Here is a 25,749-nt window from a genome sequence, read left to right on the forward strand (position 1 = left end):
ATTGCACCTACTTCTTCGGGTAGCTTTGAAGGAAATGCGATTTAAAATATGGTATTATTGCATTTAATCGAAAAACACGCTAACTACGGAAAAATCCTTTCAAGTTTCAAGTCAAAAGTTATCAAGAGCAATAGAGTACCATTTTCGGTTGTTCGTCTGTCCATCTGTCTGTCTTGCAACACGATTACTCAAAACGAATAAAGATTTCAAGCTGAAATTTTGACAGCGTGTTCAGGACATAAATCGAGTTCGCAAATGAGCAACATAGGTTAATTATGTCTTGAGTCCATTGGACCTATCTTGTAAACCGTTAGAGATAGAAAAATTTATGAAATAAAAAAATAAACAACTTTTGTTTGAAACATTTTTTCGTTAACTTCACTATTTACCAGTAAGGGCGCCAAGTATATAGTATGTATTATTTGGGAATATCAGTTATGTATGTGACACGTATGCATGTGTGCCCATCTAAGAGTGGCTATCTTTCCTTACTTTTATGCCATAAAGAAACAAACGATTGTGAAATCAACACTGTATATACAGGTATTTCAACAATTAACTCAGTCAATTGGTTATTTTCACTTGCTTTAAGTTATTTCGATTGGTTACATCGATATCACAATATCGATATATCGTTGCCATTCCTACTTCAAGCTGTCAATGATTTGAAATTTTTGCCGGAATTAGTAATTTTTCTCAAAAAAAAGGCTCTATTGAAGAAATATATTCATCTAACGGGTTTAAAATAGAACTTTTTCATATAATGCAGTAAAAATAATATACTTCGAAAATAAAAATTTAATTAATTTTGATGAAAAATAAAATTTATTCGTAAAAGTATTTTTTTTTTCTCGAAAATGAAACAAAATTAGGCAAAAATAAAATTTTGTATAATAGAGAAAGCAGTCAGGTAGGCATGTATTACGTCATTACATCTGACTGAATGCAGTCCAAAGTTAGTGATGAACTAACTGGATAAAATTGCTATTAAAAAAATTTGATGCGTGCACCATGTAACTTCCTTGAAAGTCTGGTAAAATGGATTAAGGAATACGCAAAATAGATATTTTATATTGAAATCTGAAAATCGAAAATTTTATATACTGTTGAAAATTTTTAATCAGAGTGATTCCATATGTGACTGGCACTACATTAGTTTTATGGTTGATTCTGCATTTATTCCTCTGTAGTTAAAAATAAGCTCATAAAATTTTATGTTTATTTAACAAAACGCAAATGTGACTAACACTACTACAAAAGGAAGTCACGTTTGAGAGTGTTTTTAAACTTCGAATATCTTCCTCTCTGCAGGAGTTATGATTTTAAATTAATCGTAAATATATAAAATTTACAATTCGGTTAATAGTGATGAAAATGATTCCAAATTTGTTACTCGGGGGTTTTAGGGGTCAGAATTGGTCTACGAAGTACTTGATGCCCAGGATAAACGGTGTCCCCGTCATCTCTTGAAGTTTTCTAAAAATTCGTTGTATAATCAGTTCAAACTAGTTACTTGGAAGTTTTTGGGTTCGTTTAACACGAATATCGCGACAGAATCATTCACCAGGTACCTCGGAGATTAATTCTGTCGCGATTTTACCGATTATAATAACAAATTTCCCGAAAACTCGAGGAGACAACAGGGATACCGTTTACCATTGACTCCAGGTATCTCAGAGACCAATTTTGACGGGATTGTCGTGTTCAGTGACGCCCAAAAACACCCGAGTAAGAATTTTGAAATCATTTTCGTCACTATTAATCGAATTGTGAATTTAGTTTATTTACGGTTAATTTAAAATGCATATAATTAATTTCTTATAAATCAATTTAGGTCACAAAATTTCCAGAAACTCTAACGCTGTTCGTTTCTGCGACTAATTAATGAAATAGAAATGCCGACAGTAAGTTAAATGTGGTATTTATATGTATAAATCAAGGAGTTGGTGACACTAAATCTGCTACTCAAAGCATACGGTCGTGTCTACAAATCATCCATTACTTTGTACAAGGAAGTAAGCAACACAAAAAAAAATATGGAAAAAGTTAATTAATATTTTATCCATATGTAATAAGCATCACTAGTCGTCAGTCATCGTCACTATATAGATATAATATATACAGTGACTACATACACCCAGTGCTGATGATGACTAGTGACTAGCTACCAGTGAGTGTGTGTGATGTTTTGTGATTAATATCTGCGTATATGTCGAAAGCTTTTTCTCTTCAAGCCTTCTAGTTAATGTCAGGTTTTATTTTTTATTTTATTTTTATTTTAAATATATTTTTTTAAATAGGTATCGTATAGAATGCAGTCAGTATATTTTCTATATTATTATATGATGTGTGTGATCTGTATCTAAATGAAATAAATATGATGAAAGCCTGCCATGGTTTGTATTTATACGTATATACAGGGCGTTCTGTTATTAACTACAGATCGCTGGCCTACAGAATAAGCTCATAAAGACGAACAAAAAAGCTCTTTACCAAATTTCGATCTGAGGCCAGATTCGGGAGATGTGCCCATGGGAAAATAGAAAGATTTATGAATTCACAAACCTATCAAATTCATTAAATTAGTAGGTGTCACTTAGAGGAGACTATCATAAAACAATAATTGATTTAATTGGGTAGTGAATACTAAAAAAAATATTTTGTTGTTATTATTTATAAAGAAAACAAAAATATAAATCACCAATAACCAGTTAGATGTGGGAGGTATCTAATTATATATTAATATAGGTACGGGGCAGGGGGGAATAAACTGTGTAATACAGAACACAAAATCTTAAACATTGTATCACTTTACAACTTCAACACACAACATACATACTTTGGCTTGTGCCGGTGTATGTGTATCTCAGCATATATTTATCAAAACGGACAATTGTCCGTCTTGCCAAATATATGCCTAACGTATGTGATATTCGTACGATTAGTTGCGTACAACACTTAATTTACCAAGAAACGTAGTGTAGGTTTTAATGGGTTAGTTTTTATAATAACAAAAGTAGCCAAATAGAGTTTTTTTTGTAATAATTTTGCATTTAGAGACGCCTTCCACTATGATCAAACACCAACTTTTCTATTCGTGAGAATTCTTCATCTGAAGTGATAAAGTTTTAGGCCGTTAGGAAGAGTTATTTTTATTATCTGGACAGTTGAATGTGTGGACCATAAGGGTCGCATTCGCATGAACAGTATTTCCTAATTTGCTCCCCATTCATAAATGGATGGTAACAAATATGTTACAGTTTTGATTCATTTTGCTCAGTATTTTTTCTAAATTGGGGTATAATTTTGTTTTTCGCATAGTAACTAAACATAAAAGTTTTATATAATAATTGGATACGAACCATATACTGTAGCACCGTAGCACGTAGCACGTAGTAACTGCTACATATGAATACAGAGATTATTTTCTATCTCGTATGTTGATTTTTCGTTACATTAATTTAATCTTTTTCGTCATTAGTAAAAAAAAAAACAAAAAAAATAACATTAGTTACGAAACGATGATAGTAAAAATACAGTTAAACTGTGTTAAACTTATTTTTGAATTATCATAAAAAGAATTATATTCTTTATTTTACCACTGAACCATTTTCCTACTTAAATAAACCTACTACCTATTAAAATATATTTCTAGTTTTTAAGAATTATACTTTCATTAAATTTGACTCCTAAATAATACAAAACACGCTTCAAAATTTTCCATACAAATATAACATATATTAATTTAATTGAAATTTTCCATGAATTCGAAAATGCTCAAAACACACAAACAGAAAATAAAATATTTTTTTTATAAAATAAAATTATTATTTTTTTAAAATAATTTTTTATCCTTTTTACAAATAGTACTGGTACAAATTCCCACCCAATGGCCAACATTATGATATAAAAGCTAGCAACTTCACGAAAAATTGATTTTACGACGGGTGAATTATGGATATTTCCGTCTAGCTTCTGGAAACAGCTGCGTTAATTACCTTTGCTAATTTCCATTGGCGAAAAGGCTATGCAAATTGCTGAAATGAGATTGATTTGAATAAATTGAATGGAATTAATTCTTTGCATATTAAAATGACGTTTTTATGTAGAAAATTAATGTACTTATAAGTTATGTACCAGTAAGAATGCTTTCAATAAAAATTGTAATATAAATAAATCATAAAAAAAGTTGTTTAAAACAACTTCATCAGTATTTATTAAACTTTTTATAAAGATTAATTAATAATTATTAATTATTTTCACAATTATTATCACTAAAACTATTACACAATTCCGTATAGAGCGGAATATCCCTAAACTAATGAAAATATACGAACATGCCCGAAAATTTCCGAAGGTAATAATTTTTAGATGCCATCTTCAGCCTCGTGATTAGAGAAATTCATACAATTTCCGAAAGGTTTGAAGAAATATATTTCAAAAAGACTGTAGACAGGTTTAAAAGTAAGTATATGTTTTAAATCGAGCATGTGCGAAATGACGGGTTAATTGCAAAATACAAAATTTATTATTATTAATATCATAATCAAAGAACCTAATTTTAATTCGCCGGATAGAAATTAGGTTTTCCTTATAGTAACTGCTCTCAAATAATTTGAGTGGATTCCTCAAAAGAGTGTTGGCCATTGGGAAGGGTTTTCCGCCAGTAAATAATACCCAAATAAAAAAATATTTTTATAATTTAAATAAATCATTGTTTTGTTCGTAATTTAAGTAAATCTTGTTATTATTTTTTTTGTGTACCCCATTTTATATTTAAAACACTCAACCCAATAAACCATCCCAGACATAGCAAGCACAAGTATTCAGTATAACTGAATAAAAAATACATGAAAAAAAAAGAAAATTGTTGGAAAATATATGAAAAAAATGATAGACAGAGAACGGAATAACTTTAGTTAAAATTTATTCTATTTATGTTTTACTTATATTATTTTTAAGATACAATGTGATTTTAATAATTAGGTGTTATGTTATACTGGATAATGGAATTGCTGTTGGAAGGGATTAAATGATGGTCACTGTTTCAGATTAATTGTTGGTTGTAGATTGAAGTTTCACAAGCCTTGGTTACTTTCAAGTTCATATTTAAACAGCGTAGATCATTTTAATCTATTTTGGTTAATAATTCGTTTTGTAGATAACCAATCAGACTGTTTCAATCATCAAAACAAAGACGAAGGATTTCTCTTTATTGATTCCCAATCCGACTTTCAGTGACTCTGTAACGATATCGTCTAGTTTTAGTTCGAGCAGAAGCGATGGTTGATTAAATTGTTGCTTCTTCGTAAATTGCGTGAATAAAAGTGTCAACTGACCATCGTTAGTCGTCATAATCATCCTCAGGTGGCGACACTACTTCTAAATGAACAACTGATGGTTTCTTGGTGGTTTGATTAATTGATGGCAGTGGAGTTGAATTTGGTAAACTTGGTTTGTTTTGATTGATTTGTGGCGATTTGCTGGCGTTAGGTGAATTCGTTGTGATTATATTAACAACCGACGGTTTCTTGGTGGATTTGTTGGCGTTTGGTGATTTTGTTGTGATTACATTAACAACCGACGGTTTCTTGGTGGATTTGTTGGAGTTTGGTGATTTTGTTGTGATTACATTAACAACTGGCGGTTTCTTGGTGGATTTGTTGGAGTTTGGTGATTTTGTTGTGATTACATTAACAACCGACGGTTTTTTGGTGAATTTGTTGGCATTTGGTGATTTTGTTGTGATTACATTAACAACTGACGGTTTCTTGGTGAGCTTAATTGGTCGTTGTGTATTTAAATTTGGTAAAATTGGTTTGTTTTGATTGAGTGGTGGTCGAGAAGGTTTTAATTGGTTTGATTGATTAGGAATGTGTACTGGCAGTGTAATAACTGGTTTTATAGGATTACATTGACATATCCTTCGTCCAAAAATAGTACGATCTAATTTTTTTGGTTGATTATTGATTTTTGATTGATTACATAAAATGTTCGTACAAATTAAATCACCAACTGCGATCTACAATAATAAAATATAAGTTAAAATTTGTTTGTGGCATCGTAGCTACTAAACGGTAAACGGTTTTTTGGGTACAGATTGCTAAATTCGCACTTGACGTAGCTAAGTGCACTCTCCATTAAATTACAAAAAAATCAAAATCGGTTCATCCGTTTAGGCGCTATGGTGCCACAGACAGACACACACACATAGCGGTTAAACCTATAACAGTCCTTTTTTTTTAGTTCGAGAGTTAAAAATTAAAAAAGAAATATTCACCAAAATATATATCATCCATTTAAGTTTTGCCATTTTCACAAATCTTATTTTTTGCTGGTCCAAATGAAAAGAAGTTGGTATTTATTTATCTAATCAAAATCATAGTCATAAGTATTACGAATTCAAATTAATTAAGAATGTTTCTTTTTATACCACATTTACTGATTTAGTTTTAAATATTTAACTAGGGAAAACAATCAATTAAGACAATCAACTAAATAAATAAACAAATCCACGAAGTTGATAAGACCTTATCGAGTTACTTCCATTAGTTCCTATGCCACTGGTAACTAAATATCTAACTCTTCTTTTATAAGGATCTTCCAAAAAAAAAATCACTTTTTCTAAGGATCCTATCTCTAAATTCTTTAAAAAAAACTTATTATTTAATTGTGATTTTTTTTTATGATTGCGATATCTTTATTTGGCTCATTTAGAGTATGGGCAACATGTGGATGGAAAACTTGATTGATTTGTATACTGAACAATCTTAAGTACCTAAAGTACTTTTTGGCTTGAATATGGGTCTTTATGGGTCTAAAATATCGAATAGGCACGTGCTTGCATTATTTTTGAAAAATTAGAAAAGTTTAAAAAACCAACACAATTATGGTGGCCTTCGGGCGCTTTTTATTTTGTTTTTCTAAAGTTTTCCTTTTGTTTTTCGATAATTTTTCACAAATTTGGGAAAGATAGAGCAAAATTAATTTTTTTGGATTTTGATGACGTCATGAAGTTAAAAAATTTAATTTTTTTGATAACACAGGCATATTTGATCCGATCTTATTGAAATTTTTTTTGAAACCCACTAATTTTGGGTCGAACTTTTCAGCTTTGATGTCAGTTTTTTGCTAGCTATCATTTACGGGCTTAATTTCGGGACCAGGACTCCAAATTCTTGAAATCTATTATAGCTAGATTAATTTTGACAACAAATTTGAAAAGTGTGACCCAAATTTAGTAGGATTCCATACTTGGTTTATCAAAATTGGGTAAAATTTGGGAAAGATAGAGCAAAATTAATTTTTTTGGATTTTGATGACGTCATGAAGTTAAAAAATTTAATTTTTTTGATAACACAGGCATATTTGATCCGATCTTATTGAAATTTTTTTTGAAACCCACTAATTTTGGGTCGAACTTTTCAGCTTTGATGTCAGTTTTTTGCTAGCTATCATTTATATGGCTTAATTTCGGGACCAGGACTCCAAATTCTTGAAATCTAAACTATTAGCCCCCTCCCCCATGATTGAAGAGTGATTGTTATCTTACGTAACGCATTGATATTAAAACATTGGTGTATACTGCATTACACTACACATATGTAAAATATAATATTTCGAGTTAAAGTATTATACAGGTACCTACTATTTAATAAACTCAAAGTAAAAATGTATGTAATACCATTAGATAGTAAGGGTAGGTATAGTAGGTACTAGGTAACTACCTACCTACTATAACATATCTACAAATATAATAAATATGTGTGCATGGTTTTATCATTATTATATTTAATATACATATATACATACTAACTGGTAGTATGTTGGAACAGTATATATAAAGGAAATAATAAATGTTTATATATTATATAAATATATGAAAAAATTATATATATATATATATATTTTTAAAAACAAATATATAATGCTTGATATTTTTATTTATATTATATGAACAAATAATATGTTATAATTCTTTGTATGAAATAACCTCCATGTACAAAAATATATGTAGAAAAAGTTTGTTTATTAGTCAAATGAGCTGAATGTTTGTGACATAAGAATACTAATTACTCTGGAAACTGAGAAAATCCTAAAACTGAGATATAATGTTTACTGATTAAAATACAAAAAAAAAAAGAGTGTGTGTACTTATGTACACGCGTTAGAAGTTATACTTCTTAATAAATAATTAAATTTTATTATTATTTGATTATTTGTTAGAAAAATAATAAGTTCTTTAGAAATATATCTATATATTATACTTACAAAATTAACCTCTAATATTTGAAAACACTGTAACTATACACTGTACTGTAACTATATTCAGTGTTGATATATTTTTTTATTATTTCAATTCTGTGGCTAACTTCATCATGTCGTTCGTGCGCGCGCAGCTCACAAATTCACTCTCATCCAAACGCGCCAAAAGAAGTATAACTTCAAAAACGGGTAGAAATAAATCTGTAAAAACCAGTATAATTTTGTTTTCGATTTAAATAAAAAAATTAACTCTCAGAACACTGGTCGCCCGTTCGGTAATCGTTAGTCACGTTATGGGACATGCAAAACTCAGAAAAATTCATAATTCGAAAATTAATTTAATTATGATACCATTCATAAACCCGTTATATATAATCTAAGGAATTTTTTGCAATTTAATTTTGAAACAAAACTATCTCAATTTTTATAAAACATTAATTTTCGGCATTATTGCACAAAGAGACTCATAATAGACCATCAAATTTTGCATAATAACAAACAATTGACTGAGTAAATTGTGAAAATACCCTGTATGGAAAGTGTTGAATGCCAGTGGTTGTATTTTTTAATAAATTAGAAGAGTTAAAAAGCACAATTTAAGGCGGCTTTCGGCCGCCATTTATTTAGTTATCGAAAATTTCGAAAGTATATTCTGAAATTTATTTACGTAAGAAAATTGACACGGGTTTTGTCCTAAGTTGTACCTTCATTTTATATGAATTCTTGGAAAAAGTGGTATCAACTAAAAAAAGTTTGTACACAGAAGTCATGTGGCATTCATATAACATTCTTTTTAAATATTATTACGAACTGAGTGAGTAATAAATGTATGTGGAACCGCTCTCGGTTGCGCTATTTTGCAATTTTATTAATGATACAACAACCATGTCCGGAGGTACCTACCCATATAACTCTATGAACATTTGTTAATCCTAAATGATAAAGAAAAATTTTTATATGATGGAAAATTTCAAAAAAAAAAATACAATATATGTGATCGTATTGAAAATTTCGTGGAAATAGTATTACAATCATTTTTCCCCAAAGTTGAAACGCCATATACTAATCGCTTTTTGATTAATTTTGATCAATGGTGATTTGAAAATGTTGTTGAAAACCTTTGGTTTATGGTTTTTTTTGGTGCATTAATAAAAAATCATTCATAAAACAGCTGAAAAAGATTATTTTTCGAATAACTATCAAAACTAAGGTAAAAGCAAAACAGAATTAAGCATGGAGTTTTCTTATGTGCAAACGTGGTAAATGACGTCCAATTGTTATCCCCGATTTCTCTGTCAAATATCTGGCCACTTCACTTTTTGCCATCTGATTTACGGTATTTTTATATTTTGTTAAAAAATGCGAAACAAAATTCATGAATGTTAGAGTGAAATTTTTATCATTTTTACCTTCCCATTTTGGCAAAGTTAAGAGCAAATTTTCGGTGGAAATTAATTTTTCGTCGATAGTTTTTGTCTGTCGTGCCAACATGTAATGTGAAGGAGAATTGCAAGCGGTGAATAGGGGTGAAAAATGGATGAAAATTGTCGAAATATGTATTTTTCGGTAGTTACGATAACTTGACTCTTCATAAATTCGATCCTCACCAAGTTTTAGCATTTTTAAATTGACGAATTTTTGGAAATCAAAATGATACTAACATTTTCAAAAAGAAACTAACATTTTAAAATTTTTCCTTAAAATCCTTTAAAAAAAGTTTCAAACCTTGAAATCCTTGTTAAAAGTTTCAATTGGCTGAAATAAAAAATAACCCGTTAAGTAAAAAAAAATAATTCAATTATCAGTTTAAAACAGCCTTTTATTTAAAATTTGTAATAAAAATAGAAATAACAAAATATAATTCAAAAACATCCATTTTTGAATTTTCATAATAATTTACAAACATAAAAATTAACAAATTAACAATTTACAAAAAAAAAAATTTAACAAATACAATTCATATGTCAAAAATATCACACTTTTAGTACGGCTCGTTACAGCTATTTACAAAATATACAAAAATATTTACAAAAAATCATTACAAAGACTGCAATCGTTACAAAAAAATTTGACGTCAAAATATATCACACTTTAGTACGGAACGTTCCAGAAAAAATCACACACAAAAATATCTGTCCATTAAAATTCACTACTTAACAAATTGTCCATAATAATATCTCGAAAATGGAATAACATTTGATCGTGAGACATAGCACGACGTTTCAATTCAAATTGTTTCCGCTGTTGACGTTTTTCACTGAATCGTGATTGCATATACATTTGCCGACGACTTTTCAACGATACTGGTGGATTTACCATTACACTATTATGGAAATCAAAGCGTGGTGTTTTCGCTTCGAACACCTCAACGCGTTTAGGTGATTCAATTTTACGAGTTTCCACAATTTTTGTTACGTTTGTAACTTCTTCGTATAAAATGCGACGACGAAGTTTAAATTTCGTAACATTATTAACTTTGTGTTTGTGTTTAGGTGTCTCAGAAGATTCGATTATTTTTGGAGTTTTGATTTCACTTTGTTTCATCATGGATGCTTTTTCAACAGTTTTAGGAGTTTTGTTTCCATTTTGCTTAATCAATTTTTCGATATGATGTGGCAAATCGTGTCGATTAGGTGTTAAAATTTCGATTTCTGGTAATGGTGTAACAGCTTCTGGTTTAATAATTTCACAACTTCGTTTAAATGAAGGCATTTTTCTGGAACAAAAGAAAGAGATATTAGTGAAAAATATTAAAAATTTCTATAATTCAATTTAATAATTCAAAATCATTTCTAAAAACTGTAATGAATTATAATTTCTATGATCATTTTTGTCTTTAATCATGATTTGCAGAATTCATAAATCATTTCAATTATATTAAAAATCATTTCAACTACATGAAAAATCATTTCAATTATTAAAAATCATTTCAATTATTAAAAATCATTGCAATTATATTAAAAATCATTTCAATTATATGAAAAACCATTTCAATTATTAAAAATCATTTCAATTATTAAAAATCATTAAAAAAAATAAATAAATAATGAAAAAATAATAAATAAATTAAAAAAAGTACTTACATGAAATTTTAATTCACTTAACACACAAATAAAATACCACAGCTTCAAATCAATTGAAAATCAAAATTTGGAATGAATAAAACCATAATTTTGATGTTGGATTTATACAAAAAATCCAAAATTTGTTGACATCTACAAATTATTTGATTGGATAATTATGAATCTTTCGATCGGCGACCAAGAATTGATGACCAATAGGAATCGTTACATTTTAGGTATAACATTTGAATTTTGAAATTAATCCTTTAGTATAATATTATTAAGCCCTTAGTTTGTACAATATTATAAGGGATTAAGGCGTGATGAATGTTATAAATTTTATTGGTGAGTGTTACTAAAGCGCTTAAGATTATGATTTTGGTAAACAGACCACCTATATATTTTCTGTTAAAAATTAATTCTCTTAAGAGATTTAAGATTTGCATTTTTTTTAATGTGTAATGACCGCAGGTATTATGACTTCCGTATACAGACAAATTTGAAAAGGGTAAGATATTTGACACTCAAACTTTTAAACTAAATATTTGAATAATGAAGTTATTTTTAAACGAATACATTTATCGTTTGCTTAAAAATTAATGCTTTTTTTTGTTAAAAATTTAATAGAAAACATTCTTCGGTTTTTGTACATTCCCAGGTGTCCCAAAATTATAATGCCAGAAATAATTTTGATGGAAAATTCAATTTTTTAATTAAAAAGTGTAAATATTTAACTATTTCATAAATTTTGCAGTGTAGGATTAAGTATAGAATAGCATATCCGGTAAAATTTATAGCATATCTGGAAAATTTCAAGATCTCGAGGGTACAAAGAAGTTTTTTTGTCGATATTCGATAGTCTTTAACAGATTTTAGAATTTTCGCGCCTTTTATATTTCAGTGTTTAAAATCCAACCGTTTTGCAATAAACTTTTTCGTGACGTTGCTAGTCTGGCTAATAGTTTGTTTTGTAGTTAATCAATTAAAAAATAATTTAAACAGAAGTTGCAGAGTTTGATGGGGGATATCATGTTCTGATATCAGATTCGACCTAGAGCCTACGACCTACACTTTTAATTAGAAAGTCGAATATCAATAAAAAACTGACAATCTTTGTTTAAAACATTTTTTCGAGAATGTTTATCTTTCGGAGCCAACGCGGCTTTAAAAATACGCGATTCTAGATAGTGTTGTGTTTCTATTAAACGTAAACATGGAGGTAAAAAATGAGATAAATAAGTTTCTTCATAAACAAAGTTAATCTTTAAGTAAAACTGAATTAATAAAGTTGGTATTATAAAAATATTATTAATATTAAAAAACAAAAATTTAAATACCTCTCTGTTTTAATCACTTTCTTGGCAATAAAATGCCAATATAAAATAAATTTAAAGGATTTATCCTTATTTCCATTTGACAAATAAAGTTCATCCTTTTACATATAAATAAAAATTAATTCGATTTATAAGGAAGGTAAAATAAAATTATTAATCTAAAAAATTGTTTATTTTATAAATATGACATTTGTGTCAAAATATTTATTTATTTCAAAATAATTAAGTTGTGTTTATAAAAAAATAAATGTTAGAATTTATAAACAATATTTTTGTTTATGTTTAAATTTGAACCGTCCGGCGCCTTTACTCAGAGATTTTTTAAATGATAAATAATTTTGCATCAATTTCGATTTTATCTCAGTCAACTTCTACATTAAAATCGCAAAACGCGGTGTTATACTGCATTTTTGGTATGTCATTTGGACCCCTCAGGGGAGTGTAAAACTACGTCTTGCAAGCAAAGATAAGTTGTGCTCCAAATTTTCGGACTTTTTTTCAGATTTTCAGCGATTACGCACGTAGCACAACTTTTTTTTTTTGCTTTCAAAACGTAGTTTCAAACTCCCCAAAGAGGTCCCCAAATAACATATACAAAAGGCAGCTTAATTAACATCGCCGTCAGGCCGCCATGTGTACTAGTTTTCGAAAAATTTGACAATTACCTACTCATTTTCATTTCTCTATCTTTTAGATACCAAATGTTTTGCCATAATTTGCCCGCTGACGTGAAAACAATGATTGTTCAAACAAAAGATTGCTTCAACGAATAATTATTTTAAACAAAATTTGTTTATTTTCTTATAAGGAACATTTTTTTACATTTAAACTTTTGTTCTATCTCTCACGGTTTACATAAGCAAAAATCAAAATTTTAACATTTCTGAAAACCATGTAAAGTCAAGCATCTCAAAAACTATTAAATATACGGGGCTGTGAGTTGGCTCCAATTGTTTCCAATTTTATATGCTTTGAAAATGAGAGTAGAAGCGAATTACATATAAATTCCGTACCGAAATAAATTACGTAGGGCTTTGGAAATTGAAGAATTAAAATCTGGTGCCGAAGTTACCGAATACATACATATATACAATTTTAACAATTGATACGATAGTCGTCCTAATCAGAATCAACCCAATAGAATTTATATTCTTTCGAAAAACAAAAAGTTCCCGTAATAAAAATTGATTTTGATGTGATTTCTATGTTTTCAATATAAGGGGAACCCAGCTCCACTCTTATTTCTTAATAATTTCCCGCCCACTTCAACATAATACATTTTTATTAATTTGAATTTAATCATGAAGGAAGTTATATTTATTATTTCATTTTTTTCTGGTTAAAAATTAATTTAAATATACCATACAATGTCATAACAACATTGTAACATAATGATATAGAGTAATAAAGAGGGTAAAATCGGGAGAAGGATTTGTTCATTTAAAAATATTAATATTGAAAACAATAGTTTTGGTGGTCGTGTGTCATTTTGAATGAATATAGTTACCCTCGCTAGCCACGTGTAGCGCTAAATACTACATTTATTTTTGATTATTATCTACGTATGTATATGATATTTGTGAATAGTTTTTTTATGGGTATACAAAATTACAAAGTAATTAATTACAATATTTTCAGTTTTTGTTTGATAACTACCGGTTTTATTTGATTGACTATTTTTTATACACCCCTGTATACAGGGCGTTCTGTTATTAACTGCAGATCGTTGGCCTACAGAATAAGCTCATAAAGACGAATAAAAAAGCTCTTTACCAAATTTCGATCTGAGGCCAGATTCGGGAGATGTGGCTATGGGAAAATAGTAAGATTTATGAATTTACAAACCTATCAAATTCATTAAATTAGTAGGTGTCACTTAGAAGAGACTATCATAAAACAATAATTGATTTAATTGGGTAGTGAATACTAAAAAAAAATATTTTGTTGTTATTATTGATAAAGAAAACAAAAATATAAATCACCAATAGACAGTTACATGTGGGAGGTATCAAATTATATATTAATATAGGTACGGGGCAGGAGGGAATAAATTGTGTGATACAGAACACAAAATCTTAAACATTGTATCACTTTACAACTTCAACACACAACATACTTTGGTTTTTCTCGGTGTATGTGTATCTTAGCATATATTTATCAAAACGGACAATTGTCCGTCTTGCCAAATATATGCCTAACGTATGTAATATTCGCACGATTAGTTGCGTACAACACTTAATTTACCAAGAAACGTAGTGTAACCCGTTGTCATTTTTAACATATATTGATCCACCCCCTAGAACGAGTGGTTACCATCCTCTGGAAAAAAGCACCTCTCGACATCATATAACTTTTGGTTTTTGGGGTCTTATCTACTTACCGGTCAAATTTTTAAGTCGATTGAAGTGAAAGGACATAATTTAAAGGTTTATTTAACCCTCGTTTACTGTGAGCAATCTCGAAGCGTTCTAAAAGCTAAATTATTCATGGAGAAAAAATCAGTTTTTCGCGATTATAAAAATTGTAAACAGAAAATTTGCCATAATAATAACTGAAGCAAACTCACTGACTGGTCTATACAAATTCTAAGGGATTTGATATTCTATAAACACCAAAACTTCATTGTTCGTTATTACCCGTCGTTTATCCCACTCTCCCCTAAATATTTTTGATTTAAACCCAATTTAATGATGATTTAAATTTGAATAAAATCATTATTTTTGTATAATTTTGGTTATTATTTTTATTAATTTTTCATTTGTTTTAATTTAAATAATACATAATACCTATCTATCTACCATACCAAGCTAACCGCCGCCGCGCCGTGCCGTTCGACTCATAATCATATTTTATACATTTTAATTATAATCCATTAAAATTGTAATTAATATTGAGTTTCAATTTATTACAACTAGAATTATATATAAAAATGTACGTCAATAATATGAACCTGCCTCATTTATAAATTTGAATCATAATTGGAATAGTCTAGAAAAATTAGCAATACGGTAATGACCTAGCATGTCGAATTTACCATATTACACATAAAAATGTAAAACTAGACTTGATACCATGACAAAATTTAAAAGTGAAAATAAAATTGATTAAAAAACGAAGAAGTTATAAGCATTCAAAGATTATTGTCCATCTCCTTTTAGCAAAACAATGTTATAACTTGACTTATTTTAAGCAGAAAATACGAGTAAAGCCCTTCTTGCACCATAAATAAGTTTATACAAATTAGTGAATCTTAGAAAATGTCTAGGCAATTTGTAACATATTTGTGTAAAAAAATTGCCTATCATGATCCAAAAACTTCTGTATATGCAAAATTTAAAGGCTTAGTTGATGGTTTTAATGGCATTTTGTGATTAAAATAACTTTTTTATTTTTTTGTGCTATATATTTTAATGAAATCCTTAAAAATCAGTGGAAATCAATACATTGAGAATCTGATGGTTTAAGAATTTAAGTATCCAAATGTCTAATTTGCTTGGAGTAAGATGTTCTTTTTGCATATACTTTTTACACTCGATGTACGTAGAAAAGGAGAGTGCTATTGAAACATATGTGGTGAAATAGGGGTAGGATTGGTTTAATATTATTATTTATTTTATATTATTTATTTGAGTAAACGATACAATTTTTAATGTTATTTCATAAATGGGTACAAAGTGTCATGATACTGAAGTAACACTTGAAAAAGAAAAAAACTTATTGTGTGCAAAATTAGAGAATCAATTAAAAAAGATACGAAAAAACACTTTCTTTTTATTTATAAGCAATTTTATTACAGATATGACATGCAAATTGCATAACGAACAAAATTAAATCTTAATATTGTTTTAGACCGTTTAAATCAGGGATAAATCATGGAAATTGACTAAGGGATAAGGAAGATCTCACGGGGACAGGAAAACGTGAAAATTACCCAATATATCGAGTTTAAACAAATCCGAAACAAAGTTATTTATGTCAATGTTTTTTTTTTTGACAGGAGGTTGCTTTTAAGCAAAATGTTAAGCCTATAAAAAGTGGTTACTTACTTTTAAAAATTAAATTTATGAAAAAACATTTCAAGAAATTAGAGAGTTATGACTTGGAATCGATCTCTCAATACTCTCAACTTCGAGTCCGAAGTCATGAACACACAGTAAAGTTTTCAGGTATAATAATTAAAATATTATAAAATTTTAAAAATAAATTTAATAAATTTGAATAAAATATTTTATAGTAAATTAATGTTAAATAAAATGATTTATTTTCTAGTAATAAATATGCGTATATGACATGCATTATATATTTATTATTAAAATTAAAATTGATGATTATTAATAATAATTATTATTTATTATTATCATCATCTGAATAATAGATTAATTTATTAAATCAAATAAATTATGCATTATTCATTATATATTTAGTATATTGATAATAATAATAATTATTATTATTTGAAAATATTAATTTATAATATTGTTTCTCAAACTGTAGCAACTATTCTGAGAAGAAATTTATATAAATACTAGAGTGATCCCCACTCACTTTGCTGGGTTTAAAAGTAAAGATTGATAAAGATTGCTGTCGCCTTTCTATAGCACTCGAAATATTGTTAAGGATCGTTTTACATAGGTAAAATATATGTATGGTTTTTCTATTTTTTTAAATGTATAATAGTTGTAATTATTCATTGAGTATATCAGAAAAGATGGCTGTGAAATATTTTATATTGACTATTTTTTACAGAAATCTGTAATTTATGGTAATGTAAAATTAAATTATTTTATTTTTATTTTTTTATTAATATATCTTGGTAAATTATATCTCATGTGTTATTCTGAAGTATGAGCTATATTGCTGTACAGTTTAATTAAAAACCATTCGCTAGTTTTATCGTGAAAGCCTAACAAAAAAACAAACAAACATGCTTACTTTAAAACTTACCACACTTTTCAAAAAGAAAACATAAACAAACTTTGTTTTTTGACGCTTTTACGCTATTTTTAGAGCATTTTATTACATGTCCAATGTCCATCATATAAATTGCCAAGTTTACGATATTTTTAGACCAATTTTATTACATTTACGTCATACCAATTGCCTAGTTGACTACACAACAGACGGACTACATTAAATAAAAACTTCAAGTATGCACTGGAATAGTGAAGATTTTTATAAACTCTATTTTGTTTGAATAGTGACATCATTAAAAAGTTTTACAAATGCTGATTTTATAATAATTACAATTGATATTGTAATATTTATTAAAATATCTGTATCAAATAACTCCATGTAAATCTAATCAGTATAAATATAATAATTCATTTTTATTTAGTTGCAATATAGAAGTAAAAAATTATACCGGATTAATCATTTTTGGTCGTGATGCTAAATTAACTCGAAATAGAATTGAAACCTGAAAATTTTAATGGTTGTTAGGTGGATTTTATTTTAATTGTGATGCAGTTATAATTAATGCCTATATATATTGTAAATACGAAACTGACTTTGTTTGTTATGCTTTCATGCAAAATTTATTGAATGGATTTGAATGATATTTCTTATAAATGTGTAAGTGAGTTTTGTTTGTTTGTTACGTTTTCATGCAAAAACAAACCGAATGGATTTCAATGAAACTTTACAATAATATAGTTCATAGTATATACTTTTGATTAGATAGGAAAATGGTTTTCTGTGAAACTTTTTAAACCGCCCCAAAAAGCTCTCACGACCATAAAATTTTTGAACGGAAGACTTCCGAGCTACGGAAGAGCAAAGCTACACATACATTGGTACTTATATAGTCCGTTTTTTTATCAGAACGATCCAAAGAACTATTTGGGGGTGGTTTTTAAAAAGTTTCACAGAAACCCACTTTCCTACTTATTAGGTACTATAAATAAAATATATGTGTAGCTTTGATCGCTCGTATCTCGAAAACTACTCGTTAAAAATTTTGTGACATTGAGAGTTTTTGATTAGAATTATCCAAAAAAACATTTTAGGGTGGGTTCGAAAAAGTTTTACAGAAAGCCATTTTCCTAATATTGGAAGGTCCCTTGTGGAATACAAAAAAGGAAGTCGATAAGGAAACTATGACTCTCCAAAAGCATTAAAATTGGTAATCGTTTTAGTTACTTGAAGCTTTGCTAGAGATAAGTAAGTATTTTTAGGTATTTGAAGTACTCAAAAATAATGAATTATCCTGTACCTACACAAATATATTCATAATAAATAGATATAGGTAAAATTGAATCCAATAATATTTAGTTATAATAACTATGAATTATCCTTTTTTAATAATAAATAAAATAAAATAATATGATATCAAAAATATTTTATAATTAATAATCTAATCAATATAATTTAATCATTGTTGTTATAGAGAACTAAATTATGAATTTATTTGAATCTATATTCATTATTATTACAATTCATTTTATTTGATAATATTATTAATATGATAGATATAGACCCGTGCGTGCGTAGAAATCATCCAGGCTAAAATTTTTGTCCCATATGTTAGGTCATAAAATCAATGAAAATATGAAAGTCTTTTTTCGAGTAAGAAAGCATTCTATTACGTCAAAATGTAATTTTCAGTCATTATTTTTCAATAAGTTGTTAATTCTACTAGGTACAGGAAAAAACATTTCCAAAGCTCTCTGCGCATGGACTTCTACACCGCGATGTACATTGAGCAAGACTAGGCCGTTTACCCGATTTTCAGATATTGTCGATCGAAGGAATGTTTTGAGACGACACAAAGTGGAAATGGAGCGTTCAATCGCCACTGTTGTTACAGGGGAAACTGCCAGGACTGAGCTCTTCTCCAGCGTTCCCTTTTCTTTTCTCAGCATTAGCCAGTTCGATAGCTACGTCAAGATATCAATATAAAGCAACAAATATCCACCGTCAACAGTCTTAAGATCAAAAATTAATAAATTTCAACAAATGACGAAACTCCTTGAACACCTAATTAGTAAGTGGAAATGGGTTTCATAAATGGCTGCAGTGACAGGAGTAGAGTTTGATCACGAAACCCTCCGTTCATACGTGCCTGTGTAGATAATAAAATTATAAATTTCAACAATTTATGTATAAATTATTAATAGTAGATATTATTTGAATTTTATAGCAGGTGTTTCAAAATTAACAGCACGGCCGAGAACTTTTCAGACAAGCATTTTGCATCAGAAATCTGATGATTTTCTACTGAATAAATCCATTAATAATCAGCGACCAAAAATATGTCCTAGAGCAAGTTTAAACAAAAAATACTTAGTTTGCCGATATTATGTGCCAAAAAATTGAAATTCCTGCCCAAAATTTACACAATTTTCGGAATACGTACAAAGATAACATTTTGGACGAGAAATATTTTGCAAAAGTGGAATTTCAGGTAAAAAAATGGCTCGATTTTTGTAATGCGTGAACAAATTGGTGTAATCTGACATTGGAATCGTTTTCAGCGACCAAAAATATCTACTTAATCACAGTTTTAAGACAAAATAAGCTTTTCAAGAATATTTCGACTACATTAAGGTCCACTGTGACCTTATGCCCCCTTATGACTAGGTTCAGTTGGTTAAATGTTTCCCACTTTTCCACTTTCGACATTTCTTTCAGGCTTATTCATCGTAAAAAAAACACGGGTTGCACTCCAGGAGTGCCGGCAGAAGTGAAAACTTGAATATTAACGTTGTGCATTTTTGATATTTTGGAATTGGAATAATTTTGCACGAATTGCTTTAATTATCAGTATAAAAGTACTATCATTTATGTGGTAGAATACAATATTTATTTATTGCGCTATCATACACAAACATGACAATTTCATAAACGAACATTTTTTACCCATTACAAAAAAAGTGTACAACGCCGCTAAAGAAGTTTTCACTTAAAAAACAAAAAAAAAAAACCAAAAAAAATTATATTTTTAATAAAAAGGCAACCGTACACAGTGTTCCCATGCGGTCACCCATCCAAGTACTGACTGTACCCAATGTTGCTTAGCTTCAGTGATCGGACGAGAGCCGGTGTACTGACTGTGACATAGTCTTACGCTTTTTCGAACAGGCCACGTGTCCTGTCCCGAGTTTAACATTTTTTACCCATTACAAAAAAAGTGTACAACGCCGCTAAAGAAGCTTTCACTTCAAAAAAATTTGATAATTTATTTTGTTAAAACATTTGAGCAATATGGAAATATGAAATATTATTTTTTAAATGATAATTTATTCACGTAAACATTTTTTAAAAAATAAAATTATTTACCTTTGTTATTTAGATACATTTCTATATATAATTAAAATTATTTATTAATTACTTCACCAATGACGATCACATTTTTTAGGGTGAATTAGGGTTAGAGTTGTTAGTTGATGGGGGGCGTTTTTACAGCTCTTCGTTCTTCGTTTTTAATGAATAGATAATAATATTATGATTAAATTAGACACACGACTCAACAATTATTTATTATTGAATTAAAAAAATAAATACCAAAAAAGTTGGTCGAGGTACGTTTATTCTAGGGTCTAAGTGAAACTCATTTTTTACTTTTGTTTTGAAATTGGAAGTAAAAATAAATATTTAACACTGGTGTATATAAAATGGTCCAAGTTATAGCGGTGAGACCTCATCAAATGGCTGATAACGTTAAAATATATACTTCTCTCAGAAAACCGTCCTTTTCAAGATGGTATGGTATGGTATGGTATGGTATGGAGGTTAGTGGGCCATAGCCAAATAGACCCTTGTACTCTATCCCCGCTACACTTTTCAGTGGCTATTATAACCAATTGATGTACTGAAACCCAGGATTTGCCTAGAGCTAGAGTTTCCCAATTTTTTCTGGTTCGACTATGGCCGGACCAAACCATTTCCTTCGCTGCCGTATGAGCGCCGGCAGTAACAGAGAAAGTGGATCGATGTTTCTTCTGAATTTTCTCCGCATCTGTCACACGCGGGCGATTGTATTTTTCCAATCTGATGTTGGAACTTGTTCAGGCTATCAGGACCTTTTCAAGATACATGGTCTTGATTATAAGTGAAATGGTTGCGGCTATTACAGAACACTGGCTTGGCAACAGGTCCGCTGAACGATTGGGTCTACCAGAACATCACGATTATTGCAAGACGCAGAAGCTTTCTCAGTGAGAAGGAAGAGGAAACAATGTCTTATCTTCTCTGTCACTTTCCAGCTTTTACTTTGAAGAAATGGACTCATTTGAGTCAGCCTTTTTTTGAAAACGTCTCCGATCTAAATATCTTGACGTCAGAGTACTTTGGATGTTTCGTAAACTGCTCCAAATTGTTCCAGAAGTACTGACCGAGAATGAGACAGTTCTCTTTTTGGTATCACAACGGACCCTTTTTCAGTTAGGGATCGGAGAAATGGAAAGACAAATCTGGATTTCAAGTTAAATATACTAGCACAACCTCTTTTTGGTATCACAACGGATCCTATGGTCAAAGTGTATCCCATCTCAGGATAGGCACTCTAGCCTAACGCAACCTTGCATGTTATACAACTCGATTCTGGATTTCAGGTAAAATATACGTTTTGAGACTTATTTCAAATATTCCACAAATGTGGTTTGTTTTTTTTTGGACACAATAATAAATTAATGTGTTTAGGTCAGATAATTTCTAACCCTAATTTTCTATAATTATCAGATCATCACCAAATGGTTCCTAAAACAGATATAGATTCATATAAGTAAGTACTAAGGTATATTGTATTTGTTAAACATATGTTGTGTATTTAACCACAGGTCGTACGTTCACGTGGTCAGACGGACAAAGAGTCGAATAGACAGTTGACCCACACTTGAAATAATAAATATAATTTTAATATTTCAATTTGCTATAAAACAATCTGGCGTGGAGAGTTTGAAAACTGTTTTTGGAAATGCAGTTACGAAATTTAAAAATAGTCGCAGAAACAAAACACTATAAACAGTCAAATTTCGAAAAATTTGAACAGTTAGTCGGATTGAATTTTGTGACCTAACTTGATTTATAAGAAATTAAAAATAGAGAGCCATTGTTTTGGTACTGATGATGGAAAAAATGTTCATTGACTTTACCTAATAGATGTCAAAAATGACCATCGTTAAAGTTTATATATTCACTTACCTAATGCAGCTCCTGCGCTACGAATTTTTTATAATGATGTTCTGCGGATAATCTTTGAATCGGAAAATCAATTATAAATTAACTAACAAAAAACTTTTAATAAAAAGAAAACCGACTTCAAAAGATAAATTTGTCCAAAATAAATAAATATGCACTAAAAAGTAAGAAATAACGATAATATAATGTAGTTAAAATTATTCTTATTTTTGGAGTCGGTGTCCGCCAAGCTAATGTAGCGAACTGTTCTGTCAGAGTTGTTTCCTTGGCTGACACCGGCTCCAAAAATAACAATAATTTTAACTACATTATATTATCGTTATTTCTTACTTTTTAGTGCATATTAATTTATTTTGGACAAATTTATCTTTTGAAGTCGGTTTTCTTTTTGTTAAAAGTTTTTTTTATTTTGAGAATTTTATTGAATCTGAAGTGCACTAACTAATTTATCACTAAAAAAGTATAATCGAAATCGATTGACGTGATATTGAGTTATTCGTCTTCTTGTCGTGCATACTTAGTGCAAATTTAAGACTTTTATAATTTTCTCATGGACGCCGTTATCAGAACTCGACCAAAATGAATGGGACCACACGGGAAGCACTACCTTTGAAATAGATAAAGAACCATCAAAATCGGTTCACCCAGTCGAAAGTTCTGCGGTAACAAACATAAAAAAAAAAAAATACTGACAAATAGACAACCTCCTCCTTTTTTGTTTGAAGTCGGTTAAAAAGAATATAATACAGGTATATTTGGCAATATTTATTCGGATTTAAAAATATCAATTAAATTTGGCATACAAAAACAGCGTTCATAATTCCTTAATTTTGTACCAAAAACATTATATTTTCTTTTTTTTTTTACTGCTCTGATTGCAAAATGCTTGTCCTGAATCGCATGGTCTTTCATCATGTTCATTTGGCAAGACCGATATTTCGTGTTTCTTCTGTTTGTAATACGGGAATTTAATTATATAATCGGAGGTGTAATTGTTCAAGTTTATAGTTATCGCGATTCAGGAGTATTACGTATTTTAGGAGGTGAATATACAACAATTGAAGAGAACCCATTTGTGGTATAAATTTTTATTTAGCTGTATTTTCTAACATATGGTGACAAGTAAAGATTTTCTTGGCTCAACAAAACCTTTTTCTGACTTTACTTTTATTTGTATTCTTATTTTCTTGAAATAAGTATTGAGATCGTAGATTATAGAAATATTTACTTGTTATAAGAACATAAACAGCACAATTTTTAAATCACACACTGCAGGTGCAAGTGGAATTCGATGGAGTACAAGTTTGCGGTGGATCGATACTTACAGAAACAATTATTTTAACTGCAGCACATTGTTCGATTGTACAAAGAACGTATTTTGTTCGAGCTGGTACAACGTTTCGAGAAAAAGGTGGCATAATAATACCCGTAAAAGAAATTGTAGTTCATCATTTGTTCGATCGATCCAAACATACAACCTTTGATTTTGATGTTGCATTACTAAAGGTAACTAGACCTGCTAAGAGAACAGGTATTTTCGTTTGTTTTATTTTAAGACGACTGAATTTCGCCTATTACTTCCCTTATTCAACTACGGTAGGGATGAATTGCGCCTGTACCTGAGAATGGATTCTATAATTTTGATGAAGGTTGCATGACAAATGATTCAACAAAATTTTCTTTAAATGTAAAATCTGCAATTTATCAGCTTTTTTCGGGAACATACCCTAGTAAGCGCATCAAAGGCAAAAGCTTTCAGGCGTACTTGATCCTTATCAAATTTCAATAACAAAAGAATTATCCAAATTCCATCTATCAAATTCTGTCTTTATTTCCAAGGACAAATATACAGTTTCGCTACAAAAAAGCTGCTATGAGCTTCGTTTTTTTCATAAAACTTCTTATTTTTCATATTCGCGTTAAACCTAAAAAAAATAACAATTTATTGTTTAAAATAATTTTAGCTGGCAAACCCACTTCCATTTTCTGACAGAATTCAGATAATAGAATTAGCAACGGAGCTTGATCGAATAATTGCAAATAATTTCGGTTTCGCAATTGGATGGGGTAAAGTAAGTAAAAAAATTAAAAATCACTAACGAGCGACGCGACGTGTCTAAAATCATATGGAAGCCCCGTATTGTCCATTCTACTAATAATTTTTAAATTTTAGTCGAAGTTAAATGAAAACATTCTACAGCATGTCAAACTTCCGATTTTACCACAAGATCAATGTTTCCATACATACAGTCAGGATCCATACCATTCGAAATTCCATAATATAACAGATCGAATGTTTTGCGCTTCATATTTAGATACACAAGGACGGGACACATGTCAAGGTGATTCTGGTGGACCATTTATAGTGAATTATAAATTATATGGTATTGTATCATGGGGTGATAAGTGTGGAGAACCATCTTTACCTGGTGTATATGTGCGATTAACTGATTGGGATATTCGTGAATGGATATTTATCAATGTTGAAAAGTTAATGGAATCGAATTAATGACTTCTTGATTTTACTAATTTTATATAAATTTTATTTAAATTTTTTATATATTGCGTTTAATTTTCCCTTGATTTTGTTCTTTCCTCAACTATCAACATTATAGTTGACTTGCACTGTATTTTGTAAATAATTAATGTATAGCAGTGTAGAGTGTTTGTGTATCCATGTATGTGTAAAAATTATATTGAAACAAAAACTAATGATTGGTGTTAAAAGCGCATCAATCAATCTGATAATAATTGAATGCTATATTACAGTATTCATTGCGTGTAGAACTGTTTTAGCGCCGTTCACGGAAATACTTAACAATAACCAGTGGAGCAATAGCCTTGCAGCAAGAGTAGCAAATTCCACAGTCTTCGCGCATTTGGGAGCCCTAGGTAGATTAACGAAGATTACAAAATTAATAAGTGGACAATTAAGGGAGAAGTGAAAAAAG

At 29.4% G+C, this 25,749-nt stretch overlaps 2 protein-coding genes across 2 annotated transcripts; one reads left to right on the top strand and one right to left on the bottom strand.

Annotated features, from left to right (window-relative positions):
- Positions 1-5,314: 5,314 nt before the first annotated feature.
- LOC123290578 lies at positions 5,315-6,350 on the bottom strand. Its single transcript, XM_044870819.1, has 3 exons — positions 6,281-6,350; positions 5,732-6,022; positions 5,315-5,491 (listed from the first exon to the last, which is right to left on the bottom strand). The coding sequence occupies exons 1-3, from the start codon at positions 6,311-6,313 to the stop codon at positions 5,345-5,347; spliced, it is 471 nt and encodes a 156-aa protein (XP_044726754.1). The 5' UTR covers positions 6,314-6,350; the 3' UTR covers positions 5,315-5,344.
- A 17,357-nt stretch (positions 6,351-23,707) lies between these two features.
- On the top strand, positions 23,708-25,307 carry LOC123290434 (trypsin-like). Its single transcript, XM_044870607.1, has 4 exons — positions 23,708-23,876; positions 24,074-24,304; positions 24,763-24,870; positions 24,972-25,307. The coding sequence occupies exons 1-4, from the start codon at positions 23,712-23,714 to the stop codon at positions 25,305-25,307; spliced, it is 840 nt and encodes a 279-aa protein (XP_044726542.1). The 5' UTR covers positions 23,708-23,711.
- Positions 25,308-25,749: the final 442 nt, after the last annotated feature.

The sequence above is a fragment of the Chrysoperla carnea genome, chromosome 1 (genome assembly GCF_905475395.1).
Source record: "Chrysoperla carnea chromosome 1, inChrCarn1.1, whole genome shotgun sequence".
In the NCBI taxonomy this organism is placed as follows: Eukaryota; Metazoa; Arthropoda; class Insecta; order Neuroptera; family Chrysopidae; genus Chrysoperla; species Chrysoperla carnea.